Here is a 24,082-nt window from a genome sequence, read left to right as displayed (position 1 = left end):
GACTAAGAAACACGGTAGGTGGGGGTGGGAGTACATTTAGCCTACAGAGGGAAAATGAGAATATAGTTTCACAGAGCCAGACAGTTGCAGGAGAGGTTGAATTTTCGATGCTCTCGGGGTTTGTCAGGAGGGAGAGGAAGTATGCTCCAAAACACACCCCTCTTCCTCTGAGCCACCGGGACGCTGAATCCATCCAGATGTAAAGCTTACTGTACAATTGTCCTGTGAGCTCCCAAACCCTTGACCCACCATGTCCCCCCCTCCTTCATTGTCTGTTATGCAACCTTGCAAAACCACATGTGGTGACTGCTTAAAAGTTTGAAAATGTAAGACAGAAAGTTATTCTACACTAGAAAAACATCCATCTTGAGGACACTGGATACCCCCTCTTAAGACTTTTTTGTTTTTTGTTGGCCCAGAAGTTGTGGGTTTGTCTCTCTTTGAGGCCCAATCTCCTCCCTCCCCGTGTTTCCCATATAAACCCCCCACTACTTTCTGCTGCACAAGTCCTTCCCACTGCCTGCTTATACAACGTTTCTGAATTTCTTACCCATTTTCTTGGACTCATCCCTTGTGCACATCGAGTTTTTTCTACACCCCGTGCCTGACAGAACAGAGGTAAGGAAACGAGGGGTTTTTCTTTATAAGTAACAGCAGCAAACAGCAAAATAACATAGTCAGATATGTTGTTTCTGCAGATGATGTAAATGTTAATAAACAGACATTGCTGGTCTCATTGTGTTTATACAGACATTTAAATTAGCTTCATTTACAGGGTGGAAACATGAAAGTCTGTGTGGCTCTGTTCGTCTGTGTGGCAGCTCTGACTGCAGGGCTCATCACTGCAGGTAAGACTAAATCTGAGTGGGCCGATGTGCAATGACTGGGTTGCACAAGATAAAAGGGTAAAAGTCCACTGTGTGAAGCACATAACTCATGAGTTACATTAGATCTGCGAGATGATGTTACCTATGATCATAAAACCGTGACCTTTTAACCGTTTTGTTATCTGAACCTAACTGAACACAGAGTCTGAAAGCAAAATCAAAAAATTACAATTTAACGAGACACAAACTCAGATCTCCTGGTTGAGTCCAGCAGCTGAGTAACGAGGCCTTTCACATTTACTCCTGTTCTGTTGATGCCTCGGCGAGGAGAAAGTGTACTAGCAGGGAACTGTACACAGCCCCTTGTAATGTTTTAATCAGTATGCGCAGTTGTGTCTGCTAACGTCACAAGCGGTGATTTTCATTTGCATGATGGGTTTTTTTTTCAAATGCTTGAAAAACAACGTTCCTGCCAGCTTTTTTACTTTGTTCTTTCCCAGCTTTGTAAAGGAGCTGGGACACAAAATGGGGTCTACATTTCCCTTGGAATTACACCCAAAGAAGTTACTGCCAGAGTTAACAATCAGAGGCAGAGCAGTGTCTCCTTTGAGTGGCCAAGCTAGAAATGATGGTGAGGTGGTAATGGCACTGATGAATGGGCATGTGAGACATGTTTGTCTCTTGTCAAAGACCTCCAATTATCTTTCAGTACTTTAAAAGCTTAAAATCTGTTTAACTGTGCCTTAATTATTGCATTTTCTTCATAAACTTCACCATAAAGTAGAACGAATGAGTAGGGGGATTAAACATTTATAATTTTACAAATTTAAAGAAAGTAATCAAGATCTGGGCCAGCTTCTATCCTTTATGTCTCCACCCATTAATTTTTCACTTCTCTTTCCTCCTGCTGAGCATCCCTGTCTCTGCACAATGTCAAGGTTAAAATAAAGCTTTAGTCTGGCAGGCTCAGACTTACCTATGAGGCTGGGTCATGCTCTCAAATAATTCCTTACATGTGACTCTCTCTCTCGCCCCACTGGCCCCGTTGGACTGCTGGAAGCCCATCAAACTACAGACGGGGTCCAATCCACACTGACAGAATCCCATTTCTCACCAGTGGAGGGGCCACTGCCTTGCTGTGCTCCAGAAAGCACTGTAATGAATCAATTAACTGTGTGAGAGGAGGACTCTGCAGGCAGGCGGTGAAGTGACAGGCATCTCCGCAGATTCTACATCCTGCCATCATCTCTAGAGGAGACTGACAGGGTGTCACAGGCTGTATATGACCCAACTGGGCCTGCTTTTGTTTTGGAATGCAATTATGAAAAACTTGCACCCCTGGCATCCCCACATGCTCCACACCCCCGATCCCTACCCCTCCCCTCATCTTCCCTTCTCTAACCAACCCTGGCAGGGCATGTTAGGTCCTTCTGGACATGCTGGGAATGCCACTGGTCACAGTTACAGCAAGAAGAAAACAACTGTGAGTGCCATGAGTAATGATGGGTTGGGCTGGGGGTTTTATTTCCTCGTTACATGTTGATCAGGGGGTTGGTCAGTGGTGGGAGGGGGTGGTTAAATTAGAACACATCCTTTGAGGCAGGTCCCCATTTTGATCCCCTCAAATGAGCCTCGTCACCCCCTTCATTGTACCGTGCAACCTTCCCTCAGTATGGAGCCACTTTCTCAGCTCTTGTGAAAAACAACCAACAACAAGATGTGATTGTCCCTCACTGGCTGTTTGGTTGATTTATTGCTGTGGCTGAGAGAAAAACATGTGAAAGGGACTTAGTACAACAATACACTTCATTAGGCTTTCAGAGGCCGCCCTTGTATAAGCTTATAGACTTAAAACTGAACCACTAATCAGCAAAAGCAGAGCCGCAGACTAAATCCTCTTTTTTTGCACTGCTTGATTACTTGTCTCCAGGAGTCAAAAATTTACTGTTGGTTTTTGTTTTTGTTTTTTCTTATCTAGATGCCAAGGAGTTATCCATCACAACGATAAAGGTACTCTTTCTTTGCTTCTCTCCCTGCTAGAATGCCAAGGTGCAGCTGTGAGGGGAGGTCAGGAATACAAGAATGGTCTTCTTTTTAGTGTGGACATTGTTTCTGTTTGAGTAATAAATTAGTACTGGCCACATTTATAGTTCACATCACACACAGTGGTGGCATCAAGTTCCGAGTTCTGTCCATAAAAACCTTATTTAAAGCTGAATTGAGAGCTGTCCTTCTCAAGGCCATCTCCTGAGAAGAGCTGTACCACTCCCAGCACTGCTGGTTAGATTGCAGCAACCTCCTCAGATGAAACTCGGGCAGCAGGGTCATCACTTTGACACAGTGAAAGAACTGTGTGCAGCACAGTGCGGGCGGTCAGAAAAAGACTTCCATGAAGCAGTCTGAGCATGAGCACCAGGAGTGGTGCCTTACAAACTTCTTACAAAGCACTCACTGTAAAAAGTCAAGAAACACAGGCAGAGAGGACGCAAATAAACCTTCAAGTGGCTCAAAATTTAGAAGACATTTTGAAAACGGCTGAAGGTTAGGTCAATGTTAGCCAAAAATGACCTTTTATAAACTACAGTTTGTTTTTTTACAGTTTACATCTCAGATATTAAACTTCATTGTATGTTCAGAATGACTGTGACATCATGTAATGCTATTTTTGAATTTGGGGAATTGATTTTACTCATTTGAAATTATTCATTTTAAAGAAAATTGAATAGATGATCTTACTGTATTATCACCACCTGCACAGTCATTGCGTTTGAATTGAAGTTCAACAGAATTATTTTAAAAGACAAACTGATGAGAACACTGAAAATAATTTGGCCATAGTCAAGTCAAGTCAAGTCAAGTTTATTTATAAAGCACGTTTAAAAACAACAGCAGTTGACCAAAGTGCTGTACATTTAAGATAAATAAAATAACTTAAAACACAATGTAAAAGAGATAGTTAAAACAGGAAGCATAAAATTATAAAAACAAAAATAAAAATAAAAGAAAACAACATCAGTAATGTATCCAGTACTCATTTTGATTTAAAAGCCAAAGAATAAAAATGGGTTTTCAAACGAGATTTAAAGATGTCAACTGTAGGGGAGGTCCTGATGTGAAGGGGCAGCTTGTTCCATAATTTCGGAGCAACGACTGCAAAAGCCCGATCACCTCTATGTTTTAATCTTGACCTCGGTACAGTTAAGAGCATTTGCTCAGCAGACCTCAGTGATCTGATGGGAGTGTGCAGGCTTATAAGATCAGAGAGGTAGGAAGGTGCTAACCCATGCAACGCCTTAAAAACAAATAATAAAACCTTAAAATCAATTCTAAAACTGACTGGTAACCAGTGTAAGGATGCAAGTATGGGGGATATATGGTCTCGTTTATGAGTGCCGGTTAGTAATCGTGCTGCTGCATTTTGAATCAGTTGCAGACGACGAAGTAGCGACAGACTGACACCTGAATAGAGACTGTTACAGTAATCGAGTCGAGATGAAATGAAAGCATGGATAGCTTTCTCAAAATCCGTGGAACAGAGAAATGGCTTCACCTTTGCAAGCAGACGAAGATGGAAGAAGCTAGATTTGATGACGGTATTAATGTGCTTGTCAAAACTAAGATTTGTGTCAAGGATCACCCCCAAATTCCTTGCACAGGGTTTATTATATATCTTTAAGGGGCCAAGGTCATAGAGGTCAGGGGTACCAAACACAATGACCTCGGTTTTCTGCTCATTTAATTTAAGAAAGTTTTGAGCCATCCATGTTTTAACTTCCTCCAGACAGTCCAGTAAGGACTGTCTGGAGGAAGTTAGTGTTAAACTAAAGTGTGTCCTGTAATTACCTATTTAAAACAGCTGAAGGGACATTTCTACTGTAAAAGAAACTGAACTTTTGACAATTTTTTTTACTCCAGTTTTAACAACGATATGAACAGCCAAGTGTGTCCAAACTTTTGACCGGTACCTAATATACACCTACATTGCTCTCATATGTTTAAATAATTAGTCACTCTTTAGTTTTTTAATTATTTTAGACAGAGATGATATCAACTGCACACTCCAGAGACCCACAGTTACTATAAATATCAGAATTACCTTGAAATTAAACATTGCCTTTTGAAATACTTTGTTAAAAGGAGACTGAGAATGATATAAAGAAACTTTTACATCACACATTCACAGGGCACTCTGCAACCTGGTAACATGCAGACGGACACTTTCTTTTAACAGCAGATCTCAGAATCCAAATTCCCATCGACAGCTACATTCACCCTGAGGAAAAATGAGTGAGGGAGACCATCGGACCAAGCTGGGTCTGGATTCCCGTGTGTAGTGGTTTGGAAAAACATCTGGGTATCAAGTAGGACTCTTCATCGGCAGCTCCTTCGAAACCTTTTTCATAAAATCCACTGTAGGCCCCAGAAAATGGACTAAAACCAACACTTTATGAACAGTGTGACCTTTGCTTTGTGTAATGTTAGAATTACTACACATAATGTTACATTCAGTCCTGTAGAAAATTACATATTTAAAATATATATTATCCTCTCTGGTTACACTGGTATGAATACCTCTTAATTTTATGGTAATTAACAAAACACAATGTGAAAGAATTCCAGGTTAAAGATTTTAGCTCAGCATACAAGTGAAGACCTTTTACATTACATCTGTCATGGCAGGCGGTGTGGCAGGCAGCAGACTCGGGCCCCGTTCACACGACAGCGTTTCAGAAACGATCTGCGTTTACACGAGGACACGTGAAATGATGAAAATGATGTCGTTCCCATGCAAGGCCACAAGTTGGCGTTGGTTTTCTCTTTGCAAAGCTTGTTTACACAAGACGTGCATGCTTGGAGTGACACAGTAGGAAGTGCGGCAAATTGTTCATTACTTACAAAACGGCCAATGTGAGAGGTTTTGTGTGGACTGCCGATGAGGTTGGATCGCTGCTGCACACAACGCTGAATTACAAAATGGTGAAAACACAAGAAAAGCACAAGAAGCACTCGTGAATCTGCGAGTACTGTTTATCAATTTGCGCGAAAAACTGTGGCCATCGCAACCATAGTGCCCATGTGCGAGTCACCCGTTTTCAAATCACGCCGGTTTCAAGCGTTTACACAAGAACGCAAGCCGGTGCGTTTCTGAAACGCTCCACTCTGGACGCCGTTTCCTAAACACATCGTTTTCACTCCGTGGTCGTGTAAACGGGGCCTCAGACTCAGCAGACAGACATAACTTAAACGCTTTATTGTTGAACTCGTAAACAAAACCTCCGTGAGGCAGAACTAAAGCAGGTAATCCAGAAACTTCAGGAACAGACAACACACCACCACAAGAGGACCTACTGACGTCAACAACGCAACAAAGAACCGACAACACAGAAAATATATACACACCAGGTAATGAAACAAAGGGAAACATCCAGGGAGAACAGATGAACACAAGCACACTATACGAGACCAGGGGAAGTAAAACTGATCACACTGCACAAGATACAAGACACTATCAAAGTAAGACAGGAAGTGAAAAACACAGACCTGAACTGAGAAAAGTGAACTTGACACACAGACTGGAAAGTAAGAAAGTAAATACTCCCAAAAGAACCTCTTCAGGAAAAATACAAAACTCAGAACTGCAAAAAACTGCCAAAACACTTTTTTGCCCAAAACACTGGGCGAAAAAAAACAGGACCATAATAGTACCCCCCACCCCACCCCAACAGGCCAGCTTCTGACACCCACAACCAGAAAACAAAATCCAAACCCGGGTGGGTGGAGGGGGGCCAGGACAGAGGGCTCGAAACAAAACAAACAAAACAAAGGAGCAATAGAGCCCAAAAACAAGCAGGTCAAGGGTCGCCCAAGCCATAGGAACGAAAAAAAAAAACACAGTGAGCCCAAACAGAAAGTGGCAGCACAAGGCCAGGAAAACAGTCCAAAGCAGGATACTGACGGCGAGGCAGAACAGTAGCCAAATGCAGTTCAAGGCAACACAGTTCAGGGGGGCGACTGCTAGGCCAGTGGCAGAGACGGAGCAGTTCTGAGGGTTGACCACATGGTCAGTGGCAGAGACATATATCCTCTGGAGGCTGGCCGGGTGGCCAGCAGTGAGAATGAAGCAGTTGAGGAGGCCGGCCATGGGGCCAGTGACCTGAAAGAGGCAGATCAAGAGGCCAGCCGCAGGACCAGCGATGAAGACAAAGATTCTCCAGAAGCTGGCCACAGGGCCAGCGGTGAAGACAACGACACCCAGGATGCTGGCTGTAGGGCCAACAGCATAGACACTCCGGATGCCGGCTGCGGGGCCAGCAAGGAAGGCTCTCCAGAGCCTTGGCAGGTGGCTGCTAGGACACCTCTGTTGACTTGATGAGCAGTCCACGATGGCAAGGGCGGCGAAGGCCCACAGGTGGCATAACAGGAGGTCAACGTCTACAGCAGAGATTCTCTGGTGGCTGATGGAGAAGCTGACGGGACACCTCCGGTGGCTTGACTGGGACTCGGCCATAACAGGGACCCACAAGTGGCCAACAGCGGAAATGGAGACCCTCGGGCAACTTGATAGGAGGCCAACGGCGGACACGACAGAACCTCTGTAATAACTTGACTGGACTCATGAGCTGGCGCTCAGATGGAGTGGTACCCTCTGCAGGCTCAGACTGAGCAGAACACAGGAGCAAGGATGAAGATTCTGATGCAGGCGCTGCTGAAGACTGATGTCGGTAGTACAGACACTGAAAGGTCCGGCGTGTATGAAGATTCTGGTGGTTTTGACAAGGACAGAGGCTCTGGCTGAAGCTCTGCTCACTGCAGGTTCTGAACGCATGGTGGCTGAAGGCTCTGGAGATGATGCAGGTGGCACAGATGCAGAAGATGACTTTGGTGGTGCAGGCGGTGGAGCTGCAGACAGTAAAAACTGATGAAGCCTAGCAGGTGCTGCAGACGCTGGGCATGAGGACTGCGGTGGTAATGTAAATAACTCTGAGGACTGACGAGGCTGTAGTTGATGTGCTGCATAACAGATTATCCAATTAACCTAACCCCAGTGAGTGCATGTCTTTAGACCAGGGGTCTCAAACTTGCGGATCGCGGGCCGCAAGTTTGAGACCCCTGGTCTAAAGACATGCGATTTGATGTCAAAAACATGACAATTTGGCCCTTTAAGTTACTTTTTTGACATTTCCCTAACTCCTCTTAATTGGAGGGAAAAGGGAAAAGGTAATATTTGCTCGGCTATTCTAGTAGATTCTAGGTACCTAACAGTTACAGTTACAGAAAAACCTCTTTGGAGAGTAAAGGCTACAAATGTAATGGCAACTGCTGGTTACACAGCCTTGGGTAAGTGTAACCACAAACTCGAAGGCATCAACACCGCACTGACACCTGCTGATCCCTGGTAGACCCCAGCCACCAGGTAGATGCCTGGTAGCCGCTGACTGAAATGTGCCCACAGCCAATACGCCAAGCTCCGAGGAAGAAAGAGCTGTGAATGAGGGAGAGAGAGACTGAGCAAAGAGAGGCCAGATTGGCTATATCTGTATGATTCCTACTAACATTTCTCCTGAGCTTGCCTCCAGTTGCACCTTCAGAACAATCGCTCTTTTCCAGCAGCACAGTACCAATGTCTAATTTAACAGTGGTTAAATGGATATAGCACTTTTCTGCTCTACATGAGCACTCAAAGTGCTTTAATTGTTCAAATTGTTGTGATAAGGAAAAAACAAACCACGACTACTAAATTTCTAAGCCCAAACATGGGAGGGGCTACCCCAAAAACTTCAAGATGTGGGAAGGTTCTTAAATGGTACCAGAGAGCGCCTCGTCCCCACCAACGCTGGTCTGGTGGAAAAGGGGTAGAAAGTGTGTCAATACTCTGGATAAACAGCTGGTCTCACCTGTTTCAGTATTTAAGTCTAAAAAGCAGACCTGACCTTTGAAAACACTAACATACAAGCTGCACACATTGTATTGTTCCCTGTAAACAGTCCTTGTAAAAACATTGTAAACATTTTACAATTCCTAACTCAAAACTTTACAAAACCTGAAGTTGTAAGAGCAAATTGGTCATTTTCCTTACCTTAAAAGTATTCATGACCCTTCACTGACACCTTATGTATTCTCAGGATAATCCATATGCCATGAGCAAGGGCTCTGAACTAGAGGGCTACTGCATTGATCTGATGTCAGAGCTCTCCAAAAAGCTGGGTTTCAAGTACAAAGTGCATGTGGTCAAAGACAACCGCTATGGAGCCATGGACTCAAGTGGCAACTGGAACGGCATGATCGGTGAAGTCATCAGAGGGGTAAGTCATAGAACATCAACAGCACTGGCGATATCTGGCAGTGTGTTACAGTGTATCTGTGTTGGAGTATGTAATATGATGCAGTAATGTTTTTTGTTGATTTTGTTGAACTAAGTTTTGTCCTCCAAGCTTGGTTTGTTTACCAGAGGCCTGGGAGATTGAGAGTCCTGCGCGGTATCTTGGCTGTTCCCAGTACTGTGCTGTTCTGGACAGAGATCTCAGATGTTGTTCCTGGAATCTGCTGGAGAAACTCTTCCAGTTTGGGGCTCACTGCCCGAGTGTTCTGATTACCGTGGGGACCACTGTAATGGTCACCTTCCACATCCTCTCCAGCTCTTTTCTCAGCCATTGGTATTTGTCGAACTTCTCCTTATGTTGCCATCACTGGGTATGGCAGTGTCTATGACTACGGCTTTCTTCCTCTGTTTGGTGTTCGGTCATTCTCAACCACCTGTGGGGGCATATCTCATTTTGACCTTGGGACATACTCAACACAGCTGTTCCTGTATACTATTTCAGCCACATAGTTGTGGCTGTATGCCTTGCCTGTTAGCATCATGCAGTTATGTGCTGGGTTGTCTCAAGGACATCTCTGCACAGCCTGAACCTGAGGTCTGGGGTCACATCCCATTCTTAATCCATAGAGTTTAATGTGATGTTGTAGCTATAACAGCTTCAACTCTTCTGGGAAAGGTTTCCACAAGGCTTAGGAGTGTGTTTGTGGGAATTTTTGATTTCCGGAAATTTGTGAGGTTTGACGAAAAGGTATGGCACACAGTCTCCCACAGCAGCCCAGTTAAGTTCTTCCACACCAAAATCACTCATCCATGTCTTTATGGGCCTCACTTTGTGCACTGGTGCACAGTCATGTTGGAAGAGGAAGGGGCCATCCCCAAAGTTAGGAGTGTGAAATTGTCCAAAATGTCTTGGTATGCTGACGCATTAAGAGTTTCTTTCACTGGAACTAAGGGGCTGAGCCCAACTCTTGGAAAACAACCCCACACCATACCCCCCTCCACCAAACTTTACACTTGGTACAGTGCAGTCAGACAGGTACTGTTCGCCTAGTAACTGCCAAGCCCAGACTCATCCGTCAGATTGCGAGACAGAGAAGTGAAATTCATCACTCCAGGGAACACATCTCCACTGCTCTAGAGCCCAGTGGTGGCATATTATACACTATTCCAACTCAAACTTTACATTGCACTTGGTAAGGCTTGGATACACCTGGACTTGGCCATGGAAACCTATTCCATGAAGCTCTCCACACACTGTTCCTCAGCTAATCTGAAGGCCACATGAAGTTTGGTGGTATGTAGTGATTGACGGCAGTTGGTGACCTCTGGACGATTTTATTTTAATTTTATTTTTTCTTGTAGGTCTTGAATGATGAGTGTTTCATGAGCCACTGGTAAGCTTTGCAAAGATTGGCCTTAAAAGGACTTGTACTGAAAATACAACAGGGTTGTATGGGGTTACTGGGGGCTCACCCTGGAACCAGGCCTGGGGAGAGATCTCAAGGGAGAGCATCTGGTAGCCGGGAATTAGTTCATGGTGCCTGGCCAGGTGCAGTCTTAGGCCTGCCCTCCTGTAGGCCCACCACCCGGAGCTGGGTGGGTGGGTATTCTTATTTCCTCTCACCTTGCTGCCTGTGTTTTCACTGGTGGACGAGAGGGTTGCTTCCCTGTGCCTTTGGGCCGGGGAACAGGTCCTTACCGTTGTTTGTGCTTATGCGCCAAATGACAGGTCAGAGTACCCACACTTTCTGGAGTTGCTGAGCAGGGTGCTCAAGGGTGCTCCATCCAGTGACTTCACTGTCTTACGAGGAGACTTCAACGCTCATGTGGGCAATCACAGTGAGACCTGGAGGGGCATGTTTGGGAGGAATGGACTGTCTGATCTGAACCCGAATGGTGTTTTGTTATTGTACTTCTGTGCAAACCACAGTTTGTCCATAACGATCACCACGTTTGAACATAATGATGTCCATAAGTGCACGTGGCACCAGGATGCCCTAGGTCGCAGGTCAATGATTGATTTTCTAATCTTATTGTCAGATCTGCAGCCATATGTTCTGGTGATGAGAGGATCTGAGCTGTCAACTGATCACCACCTGATGGTGAGTTGGATCAGGTGGTGGGGGAGGATGCTGGACAGACTTGGTGCACCTAAACATATAGTGTCCTGCACCTGCCAAACACTAGTGTCCTGCGGGCAGACGCAGGACACTAGTGTTTAGATGCTGGAGAAATTGTATCATTTGGGTGGCCTGGGAACGCCTTTTGGTGCCCCTGGATGAGCTGGAGGAGGTGGAGAGGGGGGCCTGGGGTTCTCTGCTTAGGCTGCTGCCCCCGCGACCTGGCCCCGGATAAGCGATGGATTGATGGATGGATGGATGGATGGATGGATGGATGGATGGACTCTTAACTCGTCTTTTTTGTCATTGATTGCATCCATGCCTTTTCGTATGATATTCAGTTCAATTCAATTCAATTTTATTTATATAGCGCCAAATCACAACAAACAGTCACCTCAAGGCGCTTTGTATTGTGGGTAAAGACCCTACAATAATACAGAGAAACAGTCACCAAAACCCAACAGTCCAAACGACCCCTTATGAGCAGCACTTGGCGACAGTGGGAAGGAAAAACTCCCTTTAACAGGAAGAAACCTCCATCAGAACCAGGCTCAGGGAGGGGGGGTCATCTGCCACGATCGGTTGGGCTGAGGGGAGAGAAAGACATGCTGTGGAAGAGAGCCAGAGATGAATAACAATTAATGATTAAATACAGAGTGGAGTATAAACAAAGTAAATAAGGTGAATGAAAAGAAACACTCAGTGCATTATGGGAACCCCCCAGCAGCCTAGGCCTATAGCAGCATAACTAAGGGAGGGTTCAGCCTGATCCAGCCCTAACTATAAGCTTGATCATAAAGGAAAGTTTTAGGCCTAATCTTAAAAATAGAGAGGGTGTCTGTCTCCTGAATCCAAGCTGGGAGCTGGTTCCACAGAAGAGGGGCCTGAAAGCTGAAGGCTCTGCCTCCCATTCTACTCTTAAGTATCCTAGGAACCACAAGTAAGCCAGCTGTCTGAGAGCGAAGTGCTCTGTTGGGGTGATACGGGACTATGAGGTCTTTGAGATAAGATGGGGCTTGATTATTCAAGACCTTGTAGGTGAGGAGAAGAATTTTAAATTCTATTCTAGATTTAACAGGGAGCCAATGAAGAGAAGCCAATATGGGAGAAATCTGCTCTCTCTTTCTAGTCCCTGTCAGTACTCTAGCTGCAGCATTTTGGATCAGCTGAAGGCTTTTCAGGGAGCTTTTAGGACAGCCTGATAATAATGAATTACAATAATCCAGCCTAGAAGTAATAAATGCATGAATTAGCTTTTCAGCATCAGTCTGAGAAAGGATGTTTCTAATTTTAGAAATATTGCACAAATGCAAAAAAGCGGTCCTACATATTTGTTTAATATGTGCATTGAAGGACAAATCCTGGTCAAAAATAACTTTCTAGATTTCTCACAGTGTTACTGGAGGCCAAAGTAATGCCATCCAGAGTAAGTATCTGGTTTGACACCATGTTTCTAAGATTTGTGGGGCCGAGCACAAGAACTTCAGTTTGATCTGAATTTAGAAGCAGGAAATTAGAGGTCATCCAGGCCTTAATGTCTTTTAAGACATTCCTGCAGTTTAACTAATTGATGTGTGTCATCTGGCTTCATTGATAGGTAAAGCTGAGTGTCATCTGCATAACAAAGAAAATTGATGCAATGTTTTCTAATAATACTGCCTAAGGGAAGCATGTATAATGTAAATAAAATTGGTCCTAGCACAGAACCCTGTGGAACTCCATAATTAACCTTAGTGTGTGAAGAAGACTCCCCATTTACATGAACAAATTGGAGTCTATGAGATAAATATGATTCAAACCACTGCAGTGCAGTACCTTTAATACCAATAGTATGCTCTAATCTCTGTAATAAAATGTTATGGTCAACGGTATCAAAAGCTGCACTGAGAGTAAACTGAGTAAATTGCTGAATCATTGGTAAGGTCAGATGAAGTCAGTTCCACGAAGTAAATCACATGATTGGCAGATGCCCATTAATACAGTAAAGCCTAATGAAGAGCCAGTAATGTCTTGATATGTCTTGCTCTACCCTCCGTCAGGATGCTGACCTAGCTGTGGCCCCACTGACTGTCACTGCAGTCAGAGAGAAGTTTGTGGACATGACCACCCCCTTCATTCAAACTGGACTCAGTTTCATCCTGCGCAAAGAAGGAGAGTCTGAAGATAGCACCTTCAGCCTGTTGGCACCTTTCTCCACTGACATGTGGGTCGGCATCATCATTGCTTTCCTGCTAACAGGTCTCTGCATATTCCTGGTGGGCAGGTCAGTGCAATAAACCAAATGTCCCTAAAATGTTATTGTCTGATACTTTGATGCCTATGTACAGACATTTAATGTTCACTCAAACAAATAAAAATTATCAAACAGTTGGAGCATAAGCCAAAAAAAAATTCTGTTGTACTAACAAGTGGACAACAAAGCAGTTTTTCCCCATCATTTTCAGCCTTTGTTTACCAGTAATCACTCTAAACCTGGAAGAGCAGACAGCTCACTGTATGAGGGAGCGTATTTCATTGTATTGTTGTCTAAAGCCTCTTTTCCACTAGCACCTCCTCAATTTGACTCTACTGCTCGGTTTTGGTGGTTTTCAATTACAATTGAGTAATGCTTCAAGGTGGGTGGGGTCGAAAGTCCCGTGATGTCATTTGAATGCAGCACAAACACAAACAGTCACTCCATCTAGCTCCCTCTGGATTCTGTCATCAACCACCAAGCTCAAAAACGTCTGCACCTCCTACTGTAGATGGACCACTGTGTTGGTTAGTGTGTAGCCATTTCCTTCTTGCCGAGTTTTAAAAACGACAGGTTTGATTCTTGTGAAGGAGTCGCTCTCATGATTCACTACTCTGGACTTAACTATGGTGTTGCACTTGCTGACACATAAGTCAGTGGTTAAAGCCCAGCTAGAGTTTCATTCTTGCCAGAAGTTGAAAAATGCATAAATGCATCTGTCCTTCATGACACAACTATAATCTTCACTCCCATACTCACACTACAGCGTGTCATATCAACACACAATTACACCAAAAAATGCAAAAATTACAGAAACTGAAAAAAATCACTATAAAAATACAAAACTGACAAACAGCTACAAGTGACACAGTTGTAGTCTTTTTCACTCTGAGGTCTTGCTCTATGTGGGAAAGTTAGTACATTTATATTATCCATCCATTCATCCATGCTGCAGGCCCCTCATCATGCTCTTCAAGTCATTCTTGGCCAGGCTTTAGAATGACAGTGTTTGGGCGTGCTGGTTAATGCCACTGCTGTCAGGTGTTGGTGTTATCACAATGGTAAAAATGACATTGTTTATGATGCTTTAATTTGATCCAAAATGAATATTCCACATAGCCTGCTACAATTTATCCCATATAACATCAGTCAGCAAAAAGGTTTGAGCCTTTAAAAGATTTAGTCAGTAAAAACTGTGCATTCTGACTGCAGTTCTACAAGAAAGCTACCATACAGCCAACTCACAGCAGCCTGTTTCACAAACCTGAATATGACAGCTACTGGCACCATGGGGAATTCAGCAAAATCTAAAACATCCCGATGCAAAATCAAAGCATTTAATGTTTAATTTGCACATTAGTCTTTGTCTTTTACCAAGTGGCTCATGATTTTTACCCCACCCCAGGAGGGGGAACAGGTATGTTCAACAATTTTACAGCAAAAACTACCAGTCCAATTCATACCAAATTTGCAAGAAATGTTTTGATTAAATTAATGCCATAATTGGGTCAGAGGTCAGGTTTTCTGAAAATATTGTGAAGGTGATAATTCAAGGACTGCGTCACCTAAATTCAGACCATAGAAGCATCTACTAAACATGTCGGACAGCTGAGTTTTTACCATGCCAATCACAGAAAGTCACAGTATTCTCATTGGTTTATATTTGTTATGATTTTAGCTTTTATTTTTCCTAGTTCTTACTTAGCCATTTGAAAGTCACCAAGGTCCATATGCACCCCATTATAATTTACGGAAACCTGGTAATTATGTGAACTTGTGCTTCCAGGGGATTTGTGCCACCTAAATATTCTGCTGCCCTCTGGCAGGAGCTACAGGCCCATCAAAGCCAGAACAAACCAGAGCAATCACCACCCTGAACTCTCACACTCACCCACTGTAACTGTGCAATACCCACATCTCTGTGCAATATTATATTATTCATACTGAACAATATCCGGCTGACAGTATTTTGTTTTTTCAGTCATTGAAAAGCATCTTTTCATACTTAAATTTGGTTTTAAAAGTGAAACCGATCCAGATTCTGGATTTGCAGGCTACTTGATTTTAACATGAGAAACTCCATTTACATTCATAATATCAAAGTTATTTTAGTTCAGCTTTTAAACCTTGGAAAATTATGAGCATGGACAATAGGACCTCTGTGTTATCTTGGTGATTCAGCTAAAACCTCTGCTGGGGGCGGGGTTTGTTATGCTTGTTTTGACTTCAGTGATTTTGTTGTGGCTGTATGTTTATATACAAATGAATCTCACTGTTGTAAGAGCAGTTTTAACTGTGGGATATGAAGCCTTTCGATTTTCTTCTGCAGGATCAGTCCCAGTGAATGGGCTGAGCCAGACACAGATGAACACCGCTTCACTTTGCTGCACAGCTTCTGGTACATCACAGGAGCTCTCACCCTGCAAGGTAAGCACTCACCTAAATCAAAGCACAGAAACACACTCTTCTGCTGCTTACCACTTTCTACGTGCCACAAAAAAACAAACATGTAGTAACACTGTACACAAAAATGTTTGTAATACCTAAAGAAAGAGGTCAAATAAAGAGTGACAAAATGAACTAATGGTATGAAGAACAGCCCTTGGAGAAAACTCCCTCAAACATCGGTCCAGAATTAATTTTAATGCAAGTTTCACATGCATTAAAATTCAATGTAATGTATTTTAAATTGTCCTAATGCTTGTATCAATGTCTGCTTATAGTCAACAACTGGATAACTGGAAGTAAAATAAAGAGGACACAGTTCAATAGTATTTCAACAATGTTTGATTCATTTTCATAATAAACTGGAGGGTACTCTAATAATAAGGTAATAAAGTGCTTAGTCTAAGAAATAATGAAAAGGTGTAGTTTGAGTTTCACACATAGGTTTGCAACATTCCTCTGAATAAAGTTTTTGATTGGCTGAGTAGCATCATGTGGGATGAGTTACAATGCAAGCAACTGATCTGTGAGTTTGTTTGTTGACTATCATGAAGACAAAGGAAAAAGCTGCAGTTTAAAATAACCTGACTGTAAATATAGAACGGAGTCAAGAGCTGATTTGTTACATCATTTTCGATGTTAAGTGTTCTAAAGTACTGTGTTTATGTTTGTGTTTATGGATCCAGCTGTTTGATAAGCTGTCAATTTCATTTTGAGTTCTGAGTGAGTTTTGCTGATCATCAATAGGAGACCCTGCTTTATTAATTGAAATAAATAGTTTTAGCAGTCACCTGCTGCTCTGGTTGCTTTGTTCTGCAGCTGCTTGACTGTTTTCCTTCTGTCTTCTCAGGAGCCGGTCCTCACCCCAAAGCATTGTCTGGATGTGTAGTTAGCGCCATCTGGTGGCTGTTTGCTGTACTGCTGCTTGCCTGCTACTTCAGCAACTTACAGTCAATGTTGAACTCCGACAGCAAACACGTTTCCATTAAGAGCTTTGAAGACCTGGCTAACCAGGATGTGATTGATTATGGCACAGTTGAATTTGGATCTACTATGCTCTTCTTTAAGGCATGATCAGTTACTCCTAGTTAGGACTCATTGTCATTACTGCTGCTACATCTGGGAAAGGTTGAATAAATATTTAATTTCATTTTCCTAGAATTCCAACAATCCTGTGTACCGTCGTATCTACCAGCACATGGAGCGTAAGAAGAGCTATGTGTCCAGCATGGAAGAGGGCGTACGCCGCACACAGGAAGGAAACTTTGCGTTCATTGGTGAAGCAGTGTCCTTGGACTTGGCAGTGGCTCACTCCTGTAAGCTGACCCGTTCACCAGAGGTCATCTCTATGAGATCCTATGCCATAGCGGCATCTCTGGGTGAGTTGCTTTAACCTGTCAAAAATGTTGGTGTAGCTTAACATTTTAAATTTATTGAACCTGTTTTAACAAGTTAAGTTAGTTCAACCAAATGCACTGAAACGTCCTTCTTAAGCTGGAGTAACAGAAAAAAATTCAGTAACTTTCTTCTTTAAATTGTCCATATTAGGCTCATTTGTAGGTCCTTAATTCTGTTTGGGGCAGGGTGGGATGGGCTGTCTACTAGAATATATTAACATAGTTTTATGTTTAAAAAACAAATAATTTAAAGCCCCTTATGAAAAACACTCAGTCTGCTCTAATTGGTCACCTGGTACAACAAAACATGGCACTGGTTATAATATCTGTCTCTCTCCCCCCTCAGCAGATGACCCCCCCTCCCTGAGCCTGGTTCTGATGGAGGTTTCTTCCTGTTAAAGGGAGTTTTTACTTCCCACTGTCACCAAGTGCTGCTCATAGGGGGTCATTTTGACTGTTGGGTTTCTCTGTAATCATTGAATGGTCCTTACCTTACAGTATAAAGTGCCTTGGGGCAACTGTTTGTTGTGATTTGGTGCTATATAAATAAAATTGAATCTCTGTATAGATCCCTAGTCATCCAGGTCATGGTAGTCACAAGAGCTTTAAAAAAGGCAACTGGACGTCTTTAAATTAAAAAGATTTTTTGAAGATGTTTCACCCTCTTACAATATAAGGGGCTTCTGTAGTTCTAAAACCAAAAGGTGGAGAGTCCCAGGTATTATATAGTTCTGCTGCCTTATAGCTAGAAGAACAGCTAAAAGCTCTGGGTTTGATTCCACCTCGGCCCGGGCCTCTCTGTGTGGAGTCTACATGTTCTCCCCGTGTCTGCGTGGGTTTCCTCCCACAGTCCAAAGACATGCACTTACTGGGGTTAGGTTAATTGGTCACTCTAGATTGCACATAGGTGTGAATGGTTGTCTGTCCCTCTGCGTTAACACTGTGACAGGCTGGTGACCTGTACAGGTGTACCCTGCCTCTCGCCTTATGACAGCTGGGATAGGCTCCAGCCCCCCCGAGTCCCTGAACAGGATAAGTGGAAGAGAATGGATGGATGGATGGATGGATGGATGGATGGATGGATGGAGTTGAGTTACTTACAAGCAGCAATAGTGAAAATGATTTTTAAAAAAAGGAAAAATAACTGGAGTTAAAATACCAATGAAGGCTGGCTCCGAAAACAAGTCATTCCCATTAGAGTCATGTTAAAATATGCAGCCATAACAACCAAATTAACATGCTTATAGCCAAATACAGAATGGTTACAATCATTGTGGCTAATTTGTGGTCATTCCAAAATTGCTGATAGACTCAGACCAAAAGAGCATGGACAGCGGTGATAGGACTGTCCACGCTAACAAAAACGGTTCAACCTGGTTTGGGCTTTAATCTTCAAAGCTTAATATGCCTCCAACTGTTTTTCTACATCAGTAATCTAATGACAAGCTTCTCATAACCTGACCTTTATGAAAAGCTATAGGGTGAAGGTGGTGAGTTGTGTCACTGTGGGAAACAGTTAATGCTTGTGGTAGTGAGTTGAGACATTCCAAAACGTCGTTCTTCCTTTAAATCACGTTGTTCCCTGTCAGGCTCCCCGTTGGTGAAGAACCTGTCTATTGCCATCCTGCAGCTCAGTGAATCTGGCGAGCTAACATATCTGCGCGAGAAGTGGTGGGCCAGTAGCTGCATTGGCACCAATGGTGCTCATATCTCCAAGGCCCTGCAGCCCCATGACTTGCAGGGACTCTTCTTCCTCCTGGGACTGGGTCTGGGCATTGGGCTCCTGCTAGCCCTGCTGGAGCTATTATCAAAGGCCCGCAACCAAGCTAAGGATGGCAAGGTAGGAAATATTATCACAATGTAATCATGGTATGGATTGTTTTATTCTGTAATATTTCCTCTATTCATTCACAGAAATCTTGCTGCTTGGTGTTGACATCAGAGCTGAACCAGAGGTTTGGCAGCGGAGGGGAGAGCGCAGAGTGCGACAGCTCAGACAAAAGCAAAGCCTGAAGGAAACCGTTCCCTGTTGTCATTTAATAAGATAGTGTCAGATAATAAGCTGAGAGCTTTCTGTGTTTTCCTAGTAAAAGCCATGTGTTGTGTTGTTGTTTAGTGTGTTTTATATTCTTACGAAAAGCTTAGCGACCAATTTTAACAACTAGCAGCAGCACATTAAGCAGCAAACTCATGGATGTAGACTTCAAACTTAATATCCTAATCAGCCTTTTTTTGTTTGCTGCTGAGTGTTTTATTATCATGCCTAAAGTTTGTCTGTCATAGCTGTAACTTTGTCTGTTTGCTTATATATTCCACATAAATACCCCAATATCTTAAATGCTCTGTTTTTCAGTGTATACAATTTTATTCTTCATTGTAGAAATCATTTTGATTTATTAGAGCAAAACATTAACAACACCGAGGACCTGTACTAACAACCAAGTTCAGCATAACAGGGATAGCCTGTCGTTATCTGCCTTCACCCACTGTGTTTGTGTGAGTGAAGAGGCGGGGCTGCCAGTCAGACGTGGACAGGTCTCGTGACAGCAGAAAAAAGGGCAGAACTATCAGACTTAAAAAGAGGCTGAATACAGAATACATGCATCACAGCACCTGCAGCCAAAGGGTGAGTGACAGGTGTGTGCTGCATGAACTTTGAGTTCATGGCAGAGAAAATGCTAAATAAACTGATTAAAGCCGGGAAGATGAGCAGGCAAAGAATGCAGACGTGTCAGTTAATAGTCTTATCAGCATTACTGCTCTATTGTTATGTGTAAAGATGTCACTATATAACTGTAACTGTACAACACATTATTTATTCCAACTGTAAGAATGTGTGACACAGTCTGAGAGCAAGAACAAATTATTAAAAAAAGTACACAGGCTTTCTTTCAAATTTGATCTTTTCAAGTTTGACTATAAGAGTTCCCTATTTTAGGACTATATTGCTATTGAGGCTTATTAAACAATTAAAATGATTGCAATAACAGGCAAAAAGATAGTTATTCCTACTAAGAAATGACATTTCTTACTGGTGCTTATCTGGAAAAGACATAAACATCAGATGGTCTCTAGATATATAGACCCTCTGACTATCTGTGCAAAGGAATGGTGGCACAATTTTTAAACCTCAGCTTAAATACTTGAAACTGATGATTTGTCTTTAAAGTCAAAGTAAAGCGGTTGGTTAAAACACCTACTGACATTTATACTGTAAAAGTCTGAAAAACAAATTTAATATGAATCTTATCTAAGCACGCTTATAATCTCATAACTAGAAGGGCTGTTATTTAAATGCTTTTGATTTTCTAAAATGAAGAAAGGGATTTTATTTTAAAACTTCCACAGCAATTCTCAAAATTCAGGGCAAAGTAGCACAGAGTATGACTCCTACTCTGAAACCCAGTCATCGGTCCGTTTCAGTGTCTGTGGGGAGTCATGAATGAACCACTTCTGACAATGTCGCGGTCACAAAAATATTGATTGTAGCAAAGTGGCATTAGCATTAGTAGCTATCACTGCTAAAGCTGCTGTGGTGTATGGGCCGTGTTAAAAATCAACATGTAGGTTCTCAGTCAGCCTCCAGAGCTAGAAAAAAAGGCGACTGGACGTCCTCAAGTTTCTTGAAGACCTTTCACCTCAGGAAAGCAGTACACTCAGGTGTACTTGAAGGCACTACATATGGAGTATGGTCAGTGCCTTTGTAGGCAACAGATGTGCTCATGGATGCTGGAGAATAACTGATTTAAAATTATATGTGTGTGTTTGACTGCAGACATACAGTATGTGAGACAATCACAGACAGTCAGGGACAATAACAGACTCGCTAAATTAGACTGAAATGTGTCCAAGTCCATTTCCAGCATGTGCCTAGAATCATCAAAGGTGCCCTGAGTGTTCCTAATGAAGCCACAGGTGTACCTCATGCAGTGGTTAAAACTGTACCTACTTAGCTTTCATGTAATGGTTTATTTTTCCCATGCTCAGTATCCACAGTGAAAATGACAGTCACTGACAGAAAGATGAGTGTTTCATTAGCTTTAAAGCGTGTGTCTTGTGAGAAAGAAAGAAGGCTGTAAATCATTTCAGTGTGTGACAAAGAGGTGGACAGGAGCCACTAAAACACCTAAAACTGTGCTTGATGTTAGGACGTACAGAACGCACTTAAAAATATGTGTTTGTCTTTTCCATGCAGTATGTTCATGCTTAAAAACACAGATAGTCCGGGATACTGACAAAGTTGGTTCAGCTGGTCTGGTGAGAGTGAAGTGCATTTCAGTCAGGACCTTAAAATCTATGAAAACCATTTTTTACAGAGGGAGACACACTGAAAAAAATCACAAAAAACAAAAAAGTCCAGTAATAATAAAGAGAGAGAAAGATCCCTCATGATCATATCTGATGACAGAGCCGATCAGAAGATATTATTCAAATAACTCAGCTCATTAACATTCGTCAGCTGCAGGTGTCACAGGACAAGCTGTTCAGTTACCATGGTGATAGGGCTCAGTGCATGTGTGTGTGGTTTCAGCGTGCTGTCTGTGGAAAGTGACTTTTTATCTGATTTAGTGCTCAGTTCAGATAAAATAATTATAGTGGGTGATTTTAACATCCATGTAGATGCTGAGAATGACAGCCTCAACACTGCATTTAATCTATTGTTAGATTCAATTGGCTTCTCTCAAAATGTAAAGGAGCCCACCCACCACTTTAATCATACTCTGGATCTTGTCCTGACATATGGCATAGAAACTGAAGACTTAACAGTATTCCCTGAAAGCCCCCTCCTGTCTGATCATTTCTTAGTAACATTTACATTTACTTTAATGGATTACACAGCAGTGGGGAATAAGTTTTATTACAGTAGAAGTCTTTCTGAAAGTGCTGTAACTAAGTTTAAGGATCTAATTCCTTCATTGTTATGCTCTTCAGTGCCAACACAGTGCAGAGCAGCTACCTAAACTCTGCTCCCAGTGAGGTCGATTATCTCATCAATAGTTTTACATCCTCACTGCGTATAACTTTGGATACTGTGGCTCCTCTGAAAAGGAAAGCTTCAAATCAGAAGTGCCTGACTCCGTGGTATAATTCACAAACGCACAGCTTAAAGCAGATAACCCGAAAGCTGGAGAGGGAATGGTGTCTCACTAAATTAGAAGATGCTCATTTAGCCTGGAAAAAGAGTTTGTTGCTCTATAAAAAAGCCCTCCATAAAGCTAGGACATCTTACTATTCATCATTAATTGAAGAAAATAAGAACAACCCCAGGTTTCTTTTCAGCACTGTAGCCAGGCTGACAAAGAGTCAGAGCTCTGTAGAGCCGAGTATTCCTTTCACGTTAACTAGTAGTGACTTCATGGATTTCTTTACAAATAAAATTTTAGACATTCGAGAAAAAATTATTCATAACCATCTCAAAGATTATTCTTCATGTTCGGCTGCTTTCAGCACTGCTGGTATTTGTTGAGACTCTTTGGCTCCAGTTGATCTTTCAGAGTTAACTTCAATAGTTACTTCCTCCAAACCAGCAACATGTTTGTTAGATCCCATTCCTACTAGACTGTTCAAAGAAGTCTTTCCAATTATTGATGCTTCTATCTTAAAAATGATCAATCAGTCTTTATTAGTTGGCTGTGTACCACAAGCCTTCAAGGTGGCTGTAATTAAACCGCTACTTAAAAAGCCATCACTGACCCAGCTGTCTTAGCTAATTATAGGCCAATCTCCAACCTTCCTTTTCTCTCAAAGACTCTTGAAAGAGTATTTGTAAAACAGCTAACTGATCATCTGCAGAGGAACGGTTTATTTGAAGAGTTTCAGTCAGGTTTCAGAATTCATCCTGGGCCTCTCTGTGTGGAGTTTACATGTTCTCCCCATGTTTGCATGGGTTTCCTCCCACAGTCCAAGGACATGCAGTTAGTGGGATTAGGTTAATTGGTAAATTGCCCATAGGTGTGAATGGTTGTCTGTCTCTCCATGTTAGCCCTGCAACAGACTGCTGACCTGTACAGGGTTTACCCTGCCTCTCACCCTATGGCAGCTGGGATAGGCTCCCAGCCTCCCTGCGACCCTGCAAAGGATAAGCAGAAGAAGATGGATGGAAAAATGCAGCCTGAAGCTGCGTTGATGGAACTTCCAACAAGAGAATGAAAAGAGTGACAGAGCACTTGCACTGCTCAGTGTAGTGCTGCTGGGTTTTTTTTTGTTTTTGTTTCTTTGTTTTACTTTTTTAGCCTGTTTATTAGATTTGACTGAAAAGAATGAATGAAGAGAATGTTTGCATGGAATAGTTTTGGTGATTTGCAATGGAAAATGTCTGAAAGGTCAGACTGATTAACATTTTATTTTATTAGATTTTCAAAACTTGCTTCACCATTTGTAGTACCTGTAGTTCAGCTAGTGAAAATACTTCAGCATCAAATGCTATCAAAACATTTGGGAACCACCAAGTTTTTGTGAAGAAAGCGCCATCTCTTGGTGACACTCTGCAATTGAGCGAAAGGGGCGTGTTCATGGTGGAAAGCAGATTTGCCCCAGTATATTATATAGTATATGTGTGTACATATACTATATACAGTATATGTACACATATACTGTTTATAGTATATGTACACATATACTATAAAGAGTATATATATCTGTAAGTATACGTATTTCCGTATGTATCTGTATGTATGTATACTTTTGACCGTGTCTGGATTAGAGAAAATTCTAAATAAATTAAAAATTCTGCACCCAGT

At 42.4% G+C, this 24,082-nt stretch overlaps 1 protein-coding gene across 1 annotated transcript; it reads left to right on the top strand.

Annotated features, from left to right (window-relative positions):
• The first annotated feature begins 487 nt into the window (after window positions 1-487).
• On the top strand, window positions 488-19,680 carry LOC115775371 (glutamate receptor U1-like). Its single transcript, XM_030722904.1, has 10 exons — window positions 488-618; window positions 776-848; window positions 2,806-2,837; window positions 8,951-9,130; window positions 13,307-13,530; window positions 15,830-15,927; window positions 16,796-17,013; window positions 17,105-17,324; window positions 18,932-19,182; window positions 19,257-19,680. The coding sequence occupies exons 2-10, from the start codon at window positions 785-787 to the stop codon at window positions 19,353-19,355; spliced, it is 1,386 nt and encodes a 461-aa protein (XP_030578764.1). The 5' UTR covers window positions 488-618; window positions 776-784; the 3' UTR covers window positions 19,356-19,680.
• The last annotated feature ends 4,402 nt before the right edge of the window (window positions 19,681-24,082 follow it).

The sequence above is a fragment of the Archocentrus centrarchus genome, unplaced genomic scaffold, assembly GCF_007364275.1.
Source record: "Archocentrus centrarchus isolate MPI-CPG fArcCen1 unplaced genomic scaffold, fArcCen1 scaffold_110_ctg1, whole genome shotgun sequence".
Lineage (NCBI taxonomy): Eukaryota > Metazoa > Chordata > Actinopteri > Cichliformes > Cichlidae > Archocentrus > Archocentrus centrarchus.
This window is presented reverse-complemented; position numbering and strand designations above follow the sequence as displayed.